The sequence below is a fragment of the Falco naumanni genome, chromosome 11, assembly GCF_017639655.2.
Source record: "Falco naumanni isolate bFalNau1 chromosome 11, bFalNau1.pat, whole genome shotgun sequence".
Classification (NCBI taxonomy): domain Eukaryota; kingdom Metazoa; phylum Chordata; class Aves; order Falconiformes; family Falconidae; genus Falco; species Falco naumanni.
In genome coordinates, this window is record NC_054064.1 from 29511537 (window position 1) to 29528980 (window position 17444).

The 17444-nt window shown below is 42.8% G+C and overlaps 1 protein-coding gene across 1 annotated transcript; it reads right to left on the reverse strand.

Moving 5' to 3' along the window:
- Positions 1-1008: 1008 nt before the first annotated feature.
- On the reverse strand, positions 1009-7063 carry NCR3LG1 (natural killer cell cytotoxicity receptor 3 ligand 1). Its single transcript, XM_040611263.1, has 2 exons — positions 3091-7063; positions 1009-1859 (listed from the first exon to the last, which is right to left on the reverse strand). Exon 1 carries the CDS (start codon positions 6647-6649, stop codon positions 5081-5083), a length of 1569 nt encoding a protein of 522 aa, XP_040467197.1. The 5' UTR covers positions 6650-7063; the 3' UTR covers positions 1009-1859; positions 3091-5080.
- Positions 7064-17444: the final 10381 nt, after the last annotated feature.

A 17444-nucleotide genomic window follows, 5' to 3' on the forward strand; every position in this document is an offset into this window, starting at 1 on the left:
TCAGACAGGCATATAGCAGCATGATCATCAGAAAGACAATTAGTAACAGAAACAGAGTTTTGATTATCCAAGAGCTTAGATTCCATCCTAATTTGCTAAAAATTTTTCTCAGCCAATCTCCTGACATATTTTCTCGAATTGATTCTGTTTCCTTTTCAGTTTTGCCTAGTAACTCCAGATCATACTCCACATCTTGAGTGACATTTGGAATATGAATACAGCAGTAGTCCAATTTATCCTTGAGATATCCACATACCCCGTGCTCTTTAAGTAGGAGCATATCTAATGCCATTCTATTTTGTAAAGTCATCTTGGAAGTCGCCTGTAACTGTATATTTAATTCCTTAAACCCTTTCTTGGTGATGTTTATTAACTTTTCTATCTGACCTGTTAACTGATAAAGCCATTCTCTGTTTCTATACGAGGCTATAAGATTCAAAATTGATTCAAGAGCCCAGCCAATTTTTACTCCTGTTGATGGTTCGTTCCAAGTATTATCATTTGTCTCAGACCTCTTGGTTCGTTATAATTTTAAACTTTCCAAGGATCCTTTAAATGGTGATTTCTTCCAAATCGGGCACAATGTTGGCATGCCTAAAGTAATTTGTTTTACCTTACCATCTAATGGTAAATGAGTTGTCCAGGTTCCATCACTTAATGCCCAAACTAAATGTCCTGGACTTTGAATGGTAGATTTTCTGCAACTAAACAGAGTTCCTTTCCTGGGCGTAAATGTGCTGGTTAAATTGAGAGTATTCTTAAGACCTCGGCAAAACCAACCATATTTTAAAGCAGCTGCCAAAGGAGGAATTCTTTGAATTATTAAGTCTGCATTGCTGCAATCGTACACCCTTTCACATTTCCACCATGGCACTATTTTATTCTCCTTCTCTCTAAATGAAGTTGCTTTATCATTGACTGAGAATAAAACTGCAAAAGCTTTTCCATCCCAGGTAAAACACCAAGGAGTTCTGGCCATGTACTGAAATTGAGAAAATATGGACATTGGCCATTTTTGTTACACTTCCATTCCATGATACTTTTGCTCACATTGGTTTTAAGTTGTTTGTCATATGAACACCATGCTACTGGGGATTTGGACCCCCAGGAGGAAGAACTTGAGCTATGGCACTAGGTCAGGATCCTGTTATAAAATCATAATTCAGTAGGTTTTTTACAATCTTTCTTTACCTGGCGACTTCCACTGTTTTTTGATAACCTTTACTTGTTCATACCATTGAGTTACTGGCCTTTGTTCACAATAAATGGTCTCATTTTTATGTTCCAGATTGGTCAGATTCATAGTTAAAATTCCCCATGGAATAGATTCACCTACTGTCCTTGGTATTGGTAAACAAGCAGTAATCTGTGTAACATTCTGCAAATTGCCAAATCCTTTAATCAATCCTAACATCAAGTATTCCTCAAATGTTTGTTTGGGAATGTTAATCACTTGTTCTGTTTCTAGTTGTCTTTTGTTTCTATCCACCAAGTCAGCCCCTGATCCTACCAGCACTACTTTCCAACATAAAATCCAAAGAACAATCAGAAGCTGATATGATAAATTAGACATGTTTCAGAGTCAGTTTTAAAGTCTTTGGGTCATGGTTAACAATCTTCCATGGAGTAGGTGCTTTCTTCACCTGAGTATATTATCCAAGCATCTGATTCTGCAGTCTTGATAGCTGTAAAGGTGGTTAACAGTATCTGGAAAGGTCCTCTCCAACGCTCCTGCAAAGGTTCGGAGGTCCACGTTTTCAAATAAACATAGTCTCCTGGTTGAAAATCATGCACTGAGTTTTCCAGGGATAAAGGTTTATTCCAAATTACTGCACTCTGAATTGCAGCCAAAGTTTTCCCTAGAGAAAGCAAATAGTTATACACATCTTGTTTTCCTTTTACATGTATGTTTGGATTTGGTTCTGGAGACTTATATGGTTTTCCATATACTACTTCATAAGGACTGACTGAGGTTCCACTCTTTGGCTGTACTCTAATTAGTAGTAATGCCAATGGAAGTGCTTGAGGCCATTTTAGATTAGTTTCTTGACAAATTTTACTTATTTGTCCTTTTAAAGTCTGATTCATCCTTTCTACCTTCCCACTAGATTGTGGCCTCCAGAACGCATGTAAATCCCAAGCAATACCCAATACTTTGCTAATACTTTGGACTATTTCGGCAACAAAGTGTGGACGTGTCAGAAGAAATTCCAATAGGAACTCCAGTTCTTGGAATTACTTCTTGTAGTAACGACTTCACTACTTCTTTTGTTGTGTGGTGCGACTGGGAAGGGCTTCTGGCCATCCTGTAGAAGTATCAACCCCCACCAGGATGTACTGGTACCCATTTTGTCTAGGTAACTCTGAGAAATCTACTTGCCAATAATCTCCAGGTTCTGTACCAGATTTTAACCTACCCATTTAGACTCTTTTCTTAATCACTGGATTATTTTTCAAACATACTTCACATTTTGCAGTTCTCATTTTAGCTAATCCTAACATTTTAACTGATACTACTTGTTTCTGTAAAGAAGTTACTAAGGCTTCTGCTCCCCAGTGACATTCCTGTTGTCTTGTTTGGATTGCTTGTCTCATCAAAAGAGGTGGAATTACTACTTGTCCATTAGGAGTTACCCACCATCCAGCTAGGTTTTTCTTAGCATTTAATAACTGACCTAATTTGTCATCTTCTGAATATCTTGGCTTGTCCCTGGGAAGGGTTACTGTTTTAGAAGGAATTACTGCCATCTGTAACGTTTGTTTCTTTGCTACCTTTCTTGCCGTTTTATTGGCCAAATTATTTCCAGCAATTTCTTTTGTGTTCCCAATTGGATGTGCCTTACAGTGCATGATTGCTACTTGATCTGGTTTCTGAACTGCTTGTAATAATTGTAAAATTTCCTTTTGATGCTTAATGTTTGATCCTTGAGAGGACAATAGCCCTCTTTCTTTCCACAAAGCCCAGAGGACATGCACTACTCCAAAGGCATATTTTCAGTCTGTCCAGATATTTACTTTCTTTCCTCTACTTAATTCTAAGGCTTGAATCAAAGCAATAAGTTCTGCTTTCTGGGCTGAGGTGGTACTCACCAGTGCTCTTGTTTCTATAACAGTGGTATCTGTTGTTACCGCATATCCAGTGTATTGGACTCCTTGCTCCATAAAGCTGCTTCCATCTGTATATAATTCCCAGTCTGGTTGCTCCAATGGTAAATCCTTCAGATCTTCACGACTGGAATAAACATACTCGATAGTAGCCAAGCAGTCATGTTCCAGTTGTCCTTCTTCCTGTATGGAGCTTAAAAACACTGCAGGATTTATCAGGTTAGTTGTCTTTAGAATCACATCGTCCTGTTCAGTCAGTACCATCTGGTACTTCATCATTCGGCTCGGAGACAGCCGGTGTCCCCCCTTTTGTTCTAAAACAGTTATCACCATGTGTGGGACATAGACTGTTATTGTTCTTCCCAAGGTCAATTTCCGAGCTTCTGGTATGAGCATTACTGTTGCCGCCACTGCTCAAAGGCAGTTTGGCCACCCTCTACTCACTGTGTCCAGTTGTTTGGAGAAGTATCCGACTGGTCATTTCCAGTTTCCTGACTTCTGAGTTAACACACCCAGTGCAAGGCATTGTCTTTCATGAACAAACAACTGAAAATCTTTGGTTAAATCCAGAAGTCCCAAAGCAGATGCAGACATTAAGGCACGTTTTAACTCTACAAAAGCCCTTTGCTGTTGTGGGCCCCATACAAAGGGAGAATTCTTTTGGGCCTTATACAACAGTTAAGCTATTAGCCCATAGTTCGTAATCCAAAGGCGACACCACCCTGTCATTCCCAAAAACGCTCTGAGTTCATGAGTATTTCTCAGCTCAGGTATACTGCAAATGGTTTCTTTGTGATATTTTCCTAATTGTCGCTGCCCTTTTGAAATCTCAAAGCCCAGATATATCACAGTCTGGCGGGCTATTTGGGCTTTCTTCCTGGATACCTTGTACCCATTTAGTCCAAGAAAATTCAAGAGGTCAATAGTTACCTGTACACAAGTAAACCTTTCTTCTGTAGCAATCAATATGTCATCCACATATTGTAAAAGTAAATGTCCGGGCCTTGATTTGTCCTGTTTCCAGATTTCAAGCTCCTTTGCCAGCTGGTTTCCAAAAATTGTTGGACTGTTTTAAATCCTTGGGGTAATCTTGTCCATGTTAACTGCATCTTTCACCCAGTTTGTGGATTTTCCCATTCAAAAGCAAACAGTTTTCTGCTTCCCTTTTCCAAAGGTACACAAAAGAAAGCATCTTTCAAATCAAGCACTGTAAACCACTGATAAGTGTCCTTTAACGCTGTTAACAACGTATAAGGATTTGCTACTACAGGATAAATGTCCTTAACTATGTGATTTACTGCTCTCAGGTCTTGCACTAACCTATATTCACCCGAGGGTTTTCTGACTGGTAAAATAGGAGTATTATACTCAGATTCACATTCTTCCAAAATTTTGTACTCCAGAAATTTATCAATCAATTCCTTTAGTTCCTGTCCAACTTCTGGTTTGATTGGATATTGCTTAATTTTTACTGTCCCTGCTCCTTCCTTTAAGTTCATTTTGACAGGCTCTGCTAGTTTTGATTTACCAGGAATATCTGTTTCCCATACTGTAGGATCACTGCAGAATCCACCTCTGGTGGAATTTCCTGCTCCTTTACCTTTTCTTGTATCATCAAGATTTCTCCCGTTTTTGACTCAGGTATTTTCAAGAAAAATTCTCCTTCCTCAAAAACAATTTGTGCATTTAATTTGGATAACAAATCCCTTCCTAACAAGGGTACCGGACATTCTGGTACATACAAGAATTCATGTGTAATTATCTTATTTCCAAATTTCAAATCCAGGGGTTGCAGGAATGGCCCGTTTTCTTCTTTCCCTGTTGCTCCTATTATATTGGCTGGTTTTGCTCCAATTTTTCCTTTACAGGTATTTAATACCGAAAATGTTGCTCCTGTATCCACTAAAAATTTAACTTCTTTTTCTCCCAGCTTAATTATAACCAGAGGCTCAGCTGGGTTCCCCTCCGGTCCCCTTCAATCATCTAAAACCATTACTTTGGCTATCTCCTGCTGAACATTTCTATTTTTAGGACAATCCCTTTTCCAGTGTCCTTCCTCCCTACACAAGGCACACTGATTTATTCCTAAGGGGGTATTAAAATTCCAATTACCACAGTTCGTAAATCCTCCCCTTCCACTGAGCTCTCGTCCTTTTCCTCTGCCTCTTCCTCTGCCTGCCATCTCTGTCATTATGGCCAGCAATCTACTTTTCCTGATTTTTCTTTCCTTTTTTTCTCTGTTGTAATATACTTTCCATGCTGCCTCCAGCATTTTATTCAAACTTCTTGAATCTTCTCCCTCAAGTTTCTGGAGTTCCTTTCTTATATCTGGTGCTGATTGGCTCATAAAAATCAAAGCAAATTGTATCTGAGCTGCCTCTGTCTCCACTCTCAAATCAGTATATTTTCTGGCAGCTTCCTTCAGTCTCTCCAGGAATGTTGAGGGAGATTCATTCTTATCTTGTCTCACTTCATATAATTTAGACCAATTCAAAGATTTAGGCATGGCATGTTTAACTCCATATAAAATCCATTTCTGATACCGACTCAGTCTTTCTCTGTGCCCCACATTATTTGGATCCCACTGCGGATCCCCAGATGGGAAATTCTGCTCTAATGTTCCACCTGTTGTTCCACTCAACACAGCCACTTCTGCCTGTGCTTTGCCAGTCTTTAATACCATCTGCTTTTCTGTATCATCCAACAAATTATTCAGGATCACCTGTAAATCATTCCAGTCCGGGTTCTGCGTTCTGATTATAGTATCTACCACTCTGCCCACTCTTTCAGGATCTTCTCTATAAATTCCTGCTGCCTGTTTCCAAGCCATCAAGTCCATAACTGAAAAAGGCACTTTCACATACACTGGCCCATTATTACCAACTCCCTGTCGCAGGGGAGCTATTGTTTGTGCCTGTTGTCGAGTTCTTCGGGAAACAGGGTCCCGAATTGCAATCTCGGACAGTCCCTCCTCCACATCCTCTATTCCACTACTTTCTGATTCCTCCACCTGTTCCTGTTCCCTATATTCTCGACCCAGATTCCTTTCTCTCCTAGGAGGGAATATATCTAATTCTGGTCCTTCATCAGTTTCAGAGACAATTCTCTTCTTCAAACAATCCTTTCCAATCTCACAAGTTGAACAACATTTTTTCACTTTCTTATTATCTGAAGTTATAGCCATTACCAAATTATCTCCACTAGTTAGCTTGCATTCATTCTGCCAATCCTTTCTCTGTCTTAAGTAAAAAAACAAATCTACATATGGCATTTCACTCCATTTCCCCTGTCTTCTACAGAACAGCATTAACTGCAGAGTAGTGTTATAATTCAGTGTCCCATTCATGGGCCACTTTTCCTGATCATCCAATGTATACAGAGGCCACCAATTATTACAATACTCAATCATCTGACTCTTTGGCAGATCATCGTGTAAATCTCCCCAATGTGCCAATAAACATCCTAATGGAGAATTTTTCGGGATTTTGTCATTTGCAGCCAGATTACCCATACTTTTAAACAAGTGAGTTAACATAGATGCCATGGTATAATCACTTTACAATACAATATACAATCACTCAAATCTGTCACTTTGATCCGCGGATCCGAACTCCACACTCGCTTTGTGTTCAATTGCACGTCTCACCCTTACAGCCACACTCACACTTTTCCACAATTGTTACCTTAAATAAAGGTATATAATACAATATTACACACTCCTTAATTCTTACTCGGTATACAATCAAAGAAAACAAAAAAAATTCCACAAAATAACACAGGAAAAACTTCTAACTTCTTGTTAGAGGTGCTACCTTTGAGAACACTATAGCATATAGCTTCTCTTGTCTCCGCAATCCACTATTGTCCAACGCTGCGCAGCTTTCGCCATGTCTGATAGGCGGACATATACAGTGGGACTCTAACCCACTTACTTTAGTGGGACTCTAACCCACTTACTACAATTACACACAAGAAGTGTCTTACCAAAATCCAGGGAACGTCGCGAAGAGCCTTACGGATCGGGGATCGATGGGTATCCCTGAGAAATCCTCAGTGCCGGCTGGAACCGATCAGGTCCCCGACTCCTCCGGTCTCTCTCAACGAAGTCCCATCTGGGTCGCCAGAAAGTGTTACCGAAATCTGGGAATAAAGAACTTATCAACATCAATGTGATGCAGATAAGCAGACACTTCTTTATTAACGGCCGGGTGCGTGAGTGAGTGCTCTCACGATCAACGCACACCAAGTTTCAAAATCATACACCTTATCTAGGACTTACTCATACATATTCATTAACTATTCATGCATAAACATAGTATTCCCCGAAAATCATTAACATACTCTCCTCCCATATCCGATTCTGCGCAGTAAAGGTTAGAAAGGTCTGGAAATGGGTCTGGGGTATTATTCGGGTAGGTGGTACACGAGTCTGTGGTCGCGTTGCCCCCTGCCGGAGTTACCTTTTACCTGCATTCGCTGTTTCTTGGCGGGTAACTACGAGTTGCTTCATTCCACTCTCCCCAGTTCCCATTAATTCTACATTCTGACATCTCAATACATTCTCCTAGGCTACACACAAACACTGCATCCAACCATGAAACTGTTACCTAAGTTCTAAACATTCCTACTAGGTGATTCTGACCAATCCCTTCGGCCTTGGTGCGGGGCTGTACAGAGGATTTCATAGTAGCTGTCGGTTGCTTATACAAACACAAATTCCACTAAAATATTTCTTATAACTCTATATTCCTATTTAAAATCAAATGTGGTTAATTAATTCAAACTAATAGCAGATAATGTAACAACCTTTGCCTTTAGCTGCCACAGGAGATACTTGGGAGCAGCAGGCTGGGAGGGGTTGCTGCATCAAGGTTCAGAGTTCAGCTGTGGCAGGCAGCCATAGATTAGAGCAGGGGTCCTCAAACTTTTTAACCAGGGGGCCGGCACGCAGATGAAGTGGCAGGCAGTCATCTGCGGCTGCTTGGTTTCCCCCCCCAAACCCCTGGTGTGGGGGGGGCCGGGGGGGGTCTGTAAATACCAGGGGCCGGATTGGGGACCCTGGGGGGCTGTATCTGGCCCGCGAGCCGTAGTTTGAGAACCCCTGGATTAGAGTCTCCTTCAGACAACTCAGAGGCTTTGTTTTGAACCCTGTTCTTTTTTTTTTTTTTTGTCCCACTGCTTTTATTGAAGACTAGTCTGAAACTTCACAGCTCTGATATTTGGAAATGGTCTCCTCATTCCCAGCCTAAATTTATTCATGGCCAAATTATATTTGTTGTAGTTGTGCCTAGTTTGCCCACTAGCTCTTTTCCTTCTTACATCCCAGTTGATGTTATCTGCTTTTATTTACCTATTTGTCTGCTGACTGAAATTATGCATGGAAAAGAAGTTTCCCGTGCCCTAAGACAGGTTATTTTAACCTCTCTGAAGGAGCTAAGTAATTATTCTTGATCTGAGTGTGATCAAGTGCAGGACTTGTTGGATAACAGCATCATTTATTCATAAGGGAAGATTTATTCCGTGTAAGGCCCTAGGCAGAAAGAAGGGAGTAGGTGAGCTCAATTGAGATGTGAAACTGCTTTAAAACAAAAAGAGGAGTGAATAACCGTTTAGATTATGATGAAATTGCCTGTGTTGCAGTGCATACAGCAATGCTCAGTGTAGAAAATACAGGAATCAGAAGGGGATGAGGGAAGGGGAGACAGATATTTTAAATGCTGACGTTTTTCAATTTTAATTATTATAGGTGTGAGAAAACATCATCCAACAATCTGTGTAGGCTTAGGAAAACATCATCTGCAAATCTGGTTTGAAAGGCTAAGGTTCTCTTGGTATCTTTGTATGACTAAAATCCCCAGTCTCTTCAATTAAATTATCATTTTAAGTGTGTTTAAGCTGTTAGTGCTTCTTAAAAAAGCAGCCTTCTTCCTCTCCTCCCTCCCCCTCCTGCCATCCCATCCACCCACTCATGCTGTTCTGGGCACGCTGTGCAGTACAAATGCTTCTGCTGTCACTCAGTAAAACAGGTTGGGGAACTGATCTGACTGAAGAAATGAAATGGGTTTTAAATCGATTTTTTTTTCTGCCTGGCTCAGCTCTCTGGTGAAGCTCACCCCACACACACTTGTGTAGGTGTGGTGCAGTGAGCAGAGCGGGGACCTCTCGTTGTCCCCGCCAAAGGTACCCATCTCCTTGGTGAGAGCGCATCACAGATTGCCCTGCCAATACTGTGCAGGACTGTTCATTACCAAGCAGGACTTAGTAATAACTGTGCAAAGACTTTTGGACAAAGAAAGAATGACAAGGTTTGTCTAAGGAGACAGCTAAAAAGGGCTTGATAATACCGCACAGAGCATCTGAGCTACGGACAAATGTAGGCTGAAAACGTAAGAAAAGTATCAAGAGGCATTTCAGTGTGTTACAGATTTGCTAATGGTTAGAATTAATTAACTTCATTTGATTTTATAAAATAATTTTAATAGAAATATAGAGGAATAAGAAATATATTTTAATGAAACTAGTAGTTGCACAACAAAAGCTGCTATGAAATCCTCTGTACAGCCCTGTACCAGGCCAAAAGAATGGGTCCGAATCATTGAATAAGAATGTTTAGAACTTAGATAACAGATTTGAGATTTTAGATATTAAGTCAGTTAGAGATTTCTTTGTATTTGATTAGCCTTCTGTAGGTAGAAAGTGTATTGAGATGACAGAATACAGAATTAATTGGAACTGAGAGCAACCGAATGAAACAACTCGTAGTTACCTGCCAAGAAATCATGAACTTTAATAATTGATATGAATAAATTGTATGGAATAGGGACAATAAGTTAAGTGTAAATATATTTACTCAAAGAATGTAGGTATAGTAATTAGGTCATGTAACCATATAGTTTGAAAGAAATAATTAATGAAATAACTAATGAAAGAAGGAGTCTGTTTTCTCTTTCTCTAACTTTCTCTAACAAGGGGCCTGTTTATAAGTTCTCTAGAGGGAGTGACTAAAAGAAACAAGAAGAAGAAACAGATGGTCGACAAGGACATAAATTAGCTCAGACCAATAAGAACACTGCAAACTTGCAAGACCATCACATTCCAGGCAAAGGGTGAGAAGTACACCATGAGGAAGACCTACGGCTTTCCTCCCAAAGACCACTGCCCACGTCCCGGAGACCCCTGCCCACAATTCTTGGAAGAATTTGCGCAAGCGCAAAGGACTGATAAGCTAATTAACATACGAACCGAGAGTATGTTAATGATTTTCGGAAAATACTATGTTTATGCATGAATAGTTAATGAATATATATGAATAAGCTCTATATAAGGTGTATGATTTTGAAGCCTGGTGTGCGTTGATCGTGAGGAGACTCACTCACGCACCCGGCCGTTGATAAATAAGTGTCAGCTTATCTACATCGCCTTGGTGTCAATAAGTTTTTCATTCTGAGATTTCGGTAACAAGTGGAACCAAAGAAAGGCATTGAAAAGCATTAGAAAGCCCCTTTTTTCGTGCAACTCTCATAGCCCTGGTACTGACTGCCACAGAGCTGCTGTTGAGTGGTACCAGGACATTGAAAGGATGAGCCTTTTAATAGTAATAGTTATGAAAAGTAATGAAGAATTTGGGAAGGCTGCAAGCCTTCTCAACTCAATAAACAAAACAACCCATGGTTACTAGGGATAGGAGCGCTTTTCCCTAATCACCCACCTTCAGGTTTCCTGCACTTTAGCTTGGCACTGGGCCGGTGCTGTCAGAAATGGGATGTGGTTTCAGAGGGCTGCAGGGAGATGGTGTTCAAACTGCTGTGTGAGAAGCTCCCTCTACCGAGAAACCCAAAGTACGTTTGGTTGCCTCAAAGGACAAGCCTGTTGGGGAACTGGAGTGGGGCTTTCTGTGCGACACTGGGTGGGTTGTCACGTGCTGTTCTGGAAATGGGCCGGGTGGATCTTGAGCGCTTTCGTACATCGAGTAGTTGAAGAAAAATGTCAAAATAGAGGGAAATACTGTGAGCTGTTTTATAGACTGATGATATCTGAACAACTGACAGAATATTCCAGAGGGATGACACATACTTATGTATTAGCTCTGAAAGAAAAAAGTTGGTTTGTGACATAGCAAGATTTAAAGCCACCCCGGTTTGGGGACTGCTCTGTGCCTTTCTGAGGCAAAGCAGGTCTGTACCAGGCAGGAGAAGCACGAACCCCACCTAACACCTGATAGCTGTGTGCTGGGATTGGGGTACATTTCCAGGGAACGTGAGGAGGGGCAGCCAAACACTGCTAAATCCTTTTGATAGTGCAAACCTAAATGGAAAATAGCTGGTGTGACAGTCCTACCTGTCTGAAGAGCAGGGACTTAGGAACTGGAGTGGCTCCATGGGACCTTTCTCCACCTGGATGCACATTTGTGAGGCCCAGGAGATTTCAAAAGACAGCTGAGGCATTTCTACTGATGGTTGATTCATCAAACCTGCATGCTGTACCTTAGAAAACCTCTTCAGAGGGTGTATGGCAAGAATGGGGTTTACATTGTGTTGCTCAGTTGCCTGGCTTCCAGCATTTAACAGTAGAATATCCATGACCCAGGACCCACTTCTCAGGTTTCACAAATATTTCACATGAGGGAGTAGAGATGCATGACAGCTTGAGGAGGAGGAGGGCAGAGGCTTAGTACAACAGCTAGCTGTAGCTGTGGTGGCCATTGGAGAATTGATCAAAAAGGGACCATGGGATTAGAAACTGCCAGGTAGCTATCAGGGAAAATGAAACACCATCTGAGGACTTAGACAAAGATCTTTAGGATGATTAGGTTATTTTAGGTGTAGGTGGACCAAATCTAATGTGGAAGGATTTGTTTAACATCTGTGATAGGAAGAGGTCTCCAGGTGGCTGTAGCCCAGCCTGCCTAGCCCACCTGGTCCTCAGGGTGATGTTACTCTTTCTTCTTTGCCTTGCCCTTGTCCTCTCAAGGCTGCAGTCACCCTGTTTGCACTGGGAATGGCTTCATCAAGAGAAGGAATAATTGGTGCTGCAAGGCAGGACAAGGAACCAAAGATCCCTGGGCTGTACCCTGTGTGCTTGCATACTGGTTGTGTTGTGTGGCTCCGGTCCCCCAGCAATGAGTTATTTTGTAGATGGCTGGTGGGACCCCAGTAACCATCTTGGGAGCAGATCTAGTGTGTGAACTGCAATCTGGAATATCAGCGATGGCAGAATGGGGTCCATCCTTTGATGGCCATATACTGCATCAGGAGGCAAGGTCAATGCGTTCACAGAGCTGCCAAAAAAAAATGACTGTGCTGTAGAACACGTGAGAGCTTTTGTGTATTCTCTCTGACACGTATTAAATCCAGCTTTACAACTGCCTGTGAAAAGACACACTGTCTGGGATTTATAAAAAGAATCACTTGTCAAAACAGAGAGCCAGGCTGGGAAAGGATTTCAGCCCTCCCTTCATTGACACTGGGGCTAGTGTCCTCAGCAGCAAAAATGAAACGGCTGTGGCAAGGTAGCAGGCGTGATGAGCTGGTTACTGAAGGACCTGGGGTTCCAGCACTGAAACTACAAACGGAGGGAGGCCGCAATCCTTGTGGGTGAGCACTGGGGAAGAGCAAGTTTGTGGGCAGCCATCAGTTGGCTTCATAGTCCTGCCTGGGCGTGAGGCTGCCTGAGCACGAGGAGGGGCACCGTTTGGAGAGGGTGGTCCCCTGTCTCCTTCCATCGGTGACACCCAGGGGACATTGACTGTGCCGGGCATCGGAAAGGAGCTGCAGCCACCACAAGGCAATAAAGGTATTATTCTGGACTCGTGGTATAAAAGACACCTGTTCCAGTGGCCTCCAAGATGCTCAGAGTGAACTTTGTGGTGAAGGCCATTACGAACCACATTTGGCTATGAGTGACTCCAGGGTACCCTTGCCCATCACTCACCTCTGGCCTCCTCTTGCCTGCAGTGGTGGCAAATGCTGTGGGAAAATGTGAAAAGCATTTGGGGCTAACAAGATGGTGAAGGCATGCCAGTGTCACCAGAGGAAAACACTGGAAGTTATTTTTCTGTACAGGCCACATTTTTCTCCCGTTTTCAGCTCCCAGCCAATCTGCATGTGTGTTTAGTCTCCCGGTACAAGATGCACTTGCGGGCCCTTTTCCTCCAAATAAAGCTAAGACTTTTGCTGCCTTGGCCATCACCATTCTCTCCATCCGGTGCTGTCACTCTGTCACCTGTCTGCTTTCATTTATGTCAACGTTTTAAAAATTTCATGGGCCCACTCCCAGATGATGTAAACTGATAAAACTCCAGGCCATGCTCCAAAAACATCAGTGTAACTGTAGGATCTAGCCCTTTGGGTTTACTTACCTATGCCAAAGAAAAGTAGAAAAGCTGAAAGCAAAGTAAAAAAGGAAAAGACCAGCTGGAAAAAGAAGTTTAAAATGTTGGTTATATAAGAGTTGTATAGCTATTACAGTTACATAGCATATCCTTTTCATAAGTGAAGCAATTTCAGCCAGATAAGTTAATAATTAAGGATGACAAAAATATACCATTGTTCCAATAATAAGGAACTGTATTAGTCTTATTGAAGATAAATGGAGGCGTATTTAATATGGTTCAGTGCTATGCTGATAGACTACAAATGTCCCTTTTTCCCTGGAAAGCTCAGTATAAAATCAGGTCAAGAGCTGATTGCTGGTATCTATTAAGCCATTTTACTTCCCTCTGTGTTGGTCACCTCCTTTTGATGGCAGTTGTGCCTCAGTGGCAATCCACATCGGGAACTGACTCCCACATGTATGGAGCTGAGCAGAAGGAAGCTGAAAGCTTCGAGAAGAGGTTCCTGTCTCTTTCTATCAAGAGTGACAAGACATTTCCCCACGTGTGGATCATTGCACGGAGATACAGAACAATTATCAGTCTGAGGACTGAATAAATAGACTGGTTCTCACCCCTGCAAATAAGTGATCGGCAAAGGTGTCTGCACAGGAAGGTGACGAGGGTTTGATTGCTCAGTCTCCTTTAATACAAGAGATTCCTGTAAAATTCAGTTTGGCAGACTTGATTATAGCAATACCTAGTAAAACGAGACAGCAATTTCAGTACCTCCTGCCACAATCAAAAAACAATTTTTTTTGTACCTCTGGCAAGTGCAGAAATGTGATGGCTGCAAAACTACACTGATGGGGAGCAGTGGCCTTTCTACACCCACACACAGAAATTCTGTGACTCCCAAATTAGGTCTGAGAATGGATAAGCGCACAGATCCGGTCTCCAGCTCACGTTAAAACTTAGGCATGCTTCTCCAGCCTCGCATGCTGAGCTGGAGATTTAGACAACAGCTTTCTCTCTCCTTCTGCCCTCTCCATCCTTGGCGAGGCCCATTTTTTTTTTGTTTTACAAATTGCTTAAGAAAAGCATCAGGACATCAGCCAGCAATAAACCATTGTCATCCCAGAGCGGTTAATTACCATTATCTCTTTTATCAGCCAAGAGCCTGTAATCAGCTCTGAACTTTTATCGCACTGAGGTGTCCGTTCCCATCCAGACTAATGCAGATTATAGGGCTGGGATGAGCTCTCCCTCATGCTGGAATTGGCACAGTGAATCACTGAGGGAGGAGAGTTTCATCCCTCTGCGAGGCAAGGAGTCACCCGCCAACAAGAGTTGACAGTTTTCTGGCACAGGAGCATTGACACCACCAGCGAAGTGAAACTACACTCTTTCAAATAAGATGAGTAGCCAGACTAGCTCCTAGCTAAGGAAAGGACAGGATACGTTTTTGGGGAGAAAGATTAACTCTCTGGGTTCTGGATGATTTCACAGGGAAGTTGAGCAGGGAAACTTACATTCTCCATCAGGGTTGGAAGGTCTCTATCTCAGAGGTGCTACTTACGGGTGCTCTCTCTGATGTCTGGCCACAGTCTGAGGTGCTGATGGTGTCATCTTGATATGGGAGATAGAGACCTTTTTTTTTGGTCTGAAGGTAAGTAATTTAGGTTATGTCTTCCATCTGTTTCATCATGTGCATAACATCTGTGACTCCTGTTCACATCCTTCTCTTTCTCCCAGGCTGGTATAGGGTCTGTTTTTCTCTGATATGTTGAGGGAAGAGATAGAAGCAACCTGCTCCTACACCTCCAGAGGAGAAATCACCCACTCCTGATCTTTCTTTCAGGAGTAACTCAGGAGGATATGTTGGGAGGGGAGTCTGCACAAAGCCTCAAACTGAGAGCTAACCAGGGTGCGAGCCAGATTCACTGTTGAGGGAGCTGCTGCACTGTCCCTGGCTTCACTGGAGACAAGTGTTGATATCCTCAGTCAGCCTGGCTCTGGTGCTTTTAATGCTATTACAGAGGAGTGCTGCCCTTTATTTCCCAAACTCACCTCCTGTCGTTTTGTGCAGAATTGTTACCTAGAGACTTGGGTAAGAATACGTAACTGTTCCAGGTTAAAAGCAAGGCGAAGCGTGCAGGCAGAAATCACAGCTTTTCCTAGGTCAATAGATGACATTGCAGACAAGCTTTGAAGAAACCAGACCAGCTTTTGGGCACAGCAGTACAGCCAGAGCCCTGTCACAGCTGCTGGAAGGAAGAAAGTGACATTTGCTGTCTGAAATGGAGACCATGCTGTGTGAAAAAAGAGAACCGAGCTGAACCCACCTACCTCCAAGCTGGTGTGAGTAACACAGCACCTTTCCCACCACCTATAACCCTCAGACACCAGATGCTGCCCCAGATACTCTGAGCTGCAGAAGGGCTTTTGTGCTTGAAAGCGTGTTTTGATTTTTTTCAGCTATGTATCCCTCGGCCTAATAAAAGGTGCTCCCTGTCCTTTCAGCCACACCTTGCCTTTCTCCTCAGGCTGTCATGCTTTCAACAAAAGTTTTGCAAGGTTTGCTGCCAGTGTGGTATCCCTCAGTGACCTCCCAGTGCAGCACACCGGTATAAGCAAGTGCTTGTGGGCACTCTGATGCCAAGCCAGGCAAGTGACATAATGCAGGGGGCACTGGGAAAGGAAACCAGCTGCAGGGCATCGGGGACGCGGCGGGGGGTGTTGGGCACCGAAGGCTTTCCTGTGGCTCCATGCATGGTGGCAACCAGAAGAGCTAGCTGGCTGCTCCATCCTTTTTTTAAAAATCATAATTAATGTCGCTTTTAAGCTTCTCTTCTACAGTTCTGTGCTGGGGGAAAAAAAAAAAAAAAAAAAAAAAAAAGCAGCCATTTCCTACTCCCTGGAGACTGCTGCAAATAGCGGAATGCAGCAGAGGCACAAAGACTGCTCGGGGTCTCGGGCATGTCAGGGTAGCTGTAGTTCATCCTGTGAGTTCGCTGGAAAGCGAATTTAGCCAGTTTTGTCTTTAATTGTGAGTGCTTGCTACTTTTTTGACCATCAGCATCTGCAATCGAGGATACACAGGAGCTTCAGATGCGCAGTGTGCGGAGTAAAGCTAACTGCTGCCGTGTTTCAGCAGCCAGGGCAGATCTTTGATAGCTCTCTCTGCTCAGGTGTGACAGATGCGCTCACAACCAGGATCAGGCTTGACTGAGGAGCCTCCAGGGCTGAAAATCAATGTTTCTTCACCGCAAGCCAAATGGCAGCTCATGCTCTAGCAGAGCCACATCTGCAGCATGTAAAACATGCTAGGTGGCGGGTTACACACGTGTTAGCGCAACGGTTGTGCCTCTTCCCGGAGAAAGAAGCTCACATCTGAAACACTCAGAGCACATGGGGCCTCCCTAAGGCAAAAATCTCCAGGAGCTCTAGAAAAGTTTTGCCTGACTAAAGACTGCGCAGAGATAGCAGGATTTAACTCTTTCCTTCCCCACCCCTTTTTAGGCGAATTTGAAATTCTTTGCAGATTTTAGTGGAAAGCTTCTAGGAAGCTCTTACTGTCCCCATTTGCCACACAGAAATTTCCCTTGCAGGAACCCCACAGTTTTATCATGCCCATTTATCTACACAACATCCTGGTGCTCCTGCACTGACACAAGTCCCACATGAAGAGCGGAAAGAATCTGAGATCATTGCTCATCCATCAAGTGCTCTGTGGGTGAAGGTGTCAGTAATTCTCCCTTGTCAGGGCTTCCCACCACAGCCGCGTTCCTCAGCATGGTGCAGCTTTTCAAACTGCTGGTTAGGACACTGTTACGGTCAGGTTAGGACACATTTAAGCTTTAAAACTCTCAGAGGTTTTGGATCCAGAGGGTTGCTAGATGATGGACATAGTGCAGAAACCTCTGATACTGAAGAAGTTATTGCGCTGAAAGTAGTTTATACGCTTCTTGTTCTTCTGTTATGATTCAAATCCAGTAAAAGCCATTGGAACTAAATAATAAGATATACT

Bases quoted from the DNA above. Each gene is read 5' to 3' on its own strand.
- NCR3LG1 (XM_040611263.1), bottom strand. From the start codon at position 6,649: ATGGCATCTATGTTAACTCACTTGTTTAAAAGTATGGGTAATCTGGCT.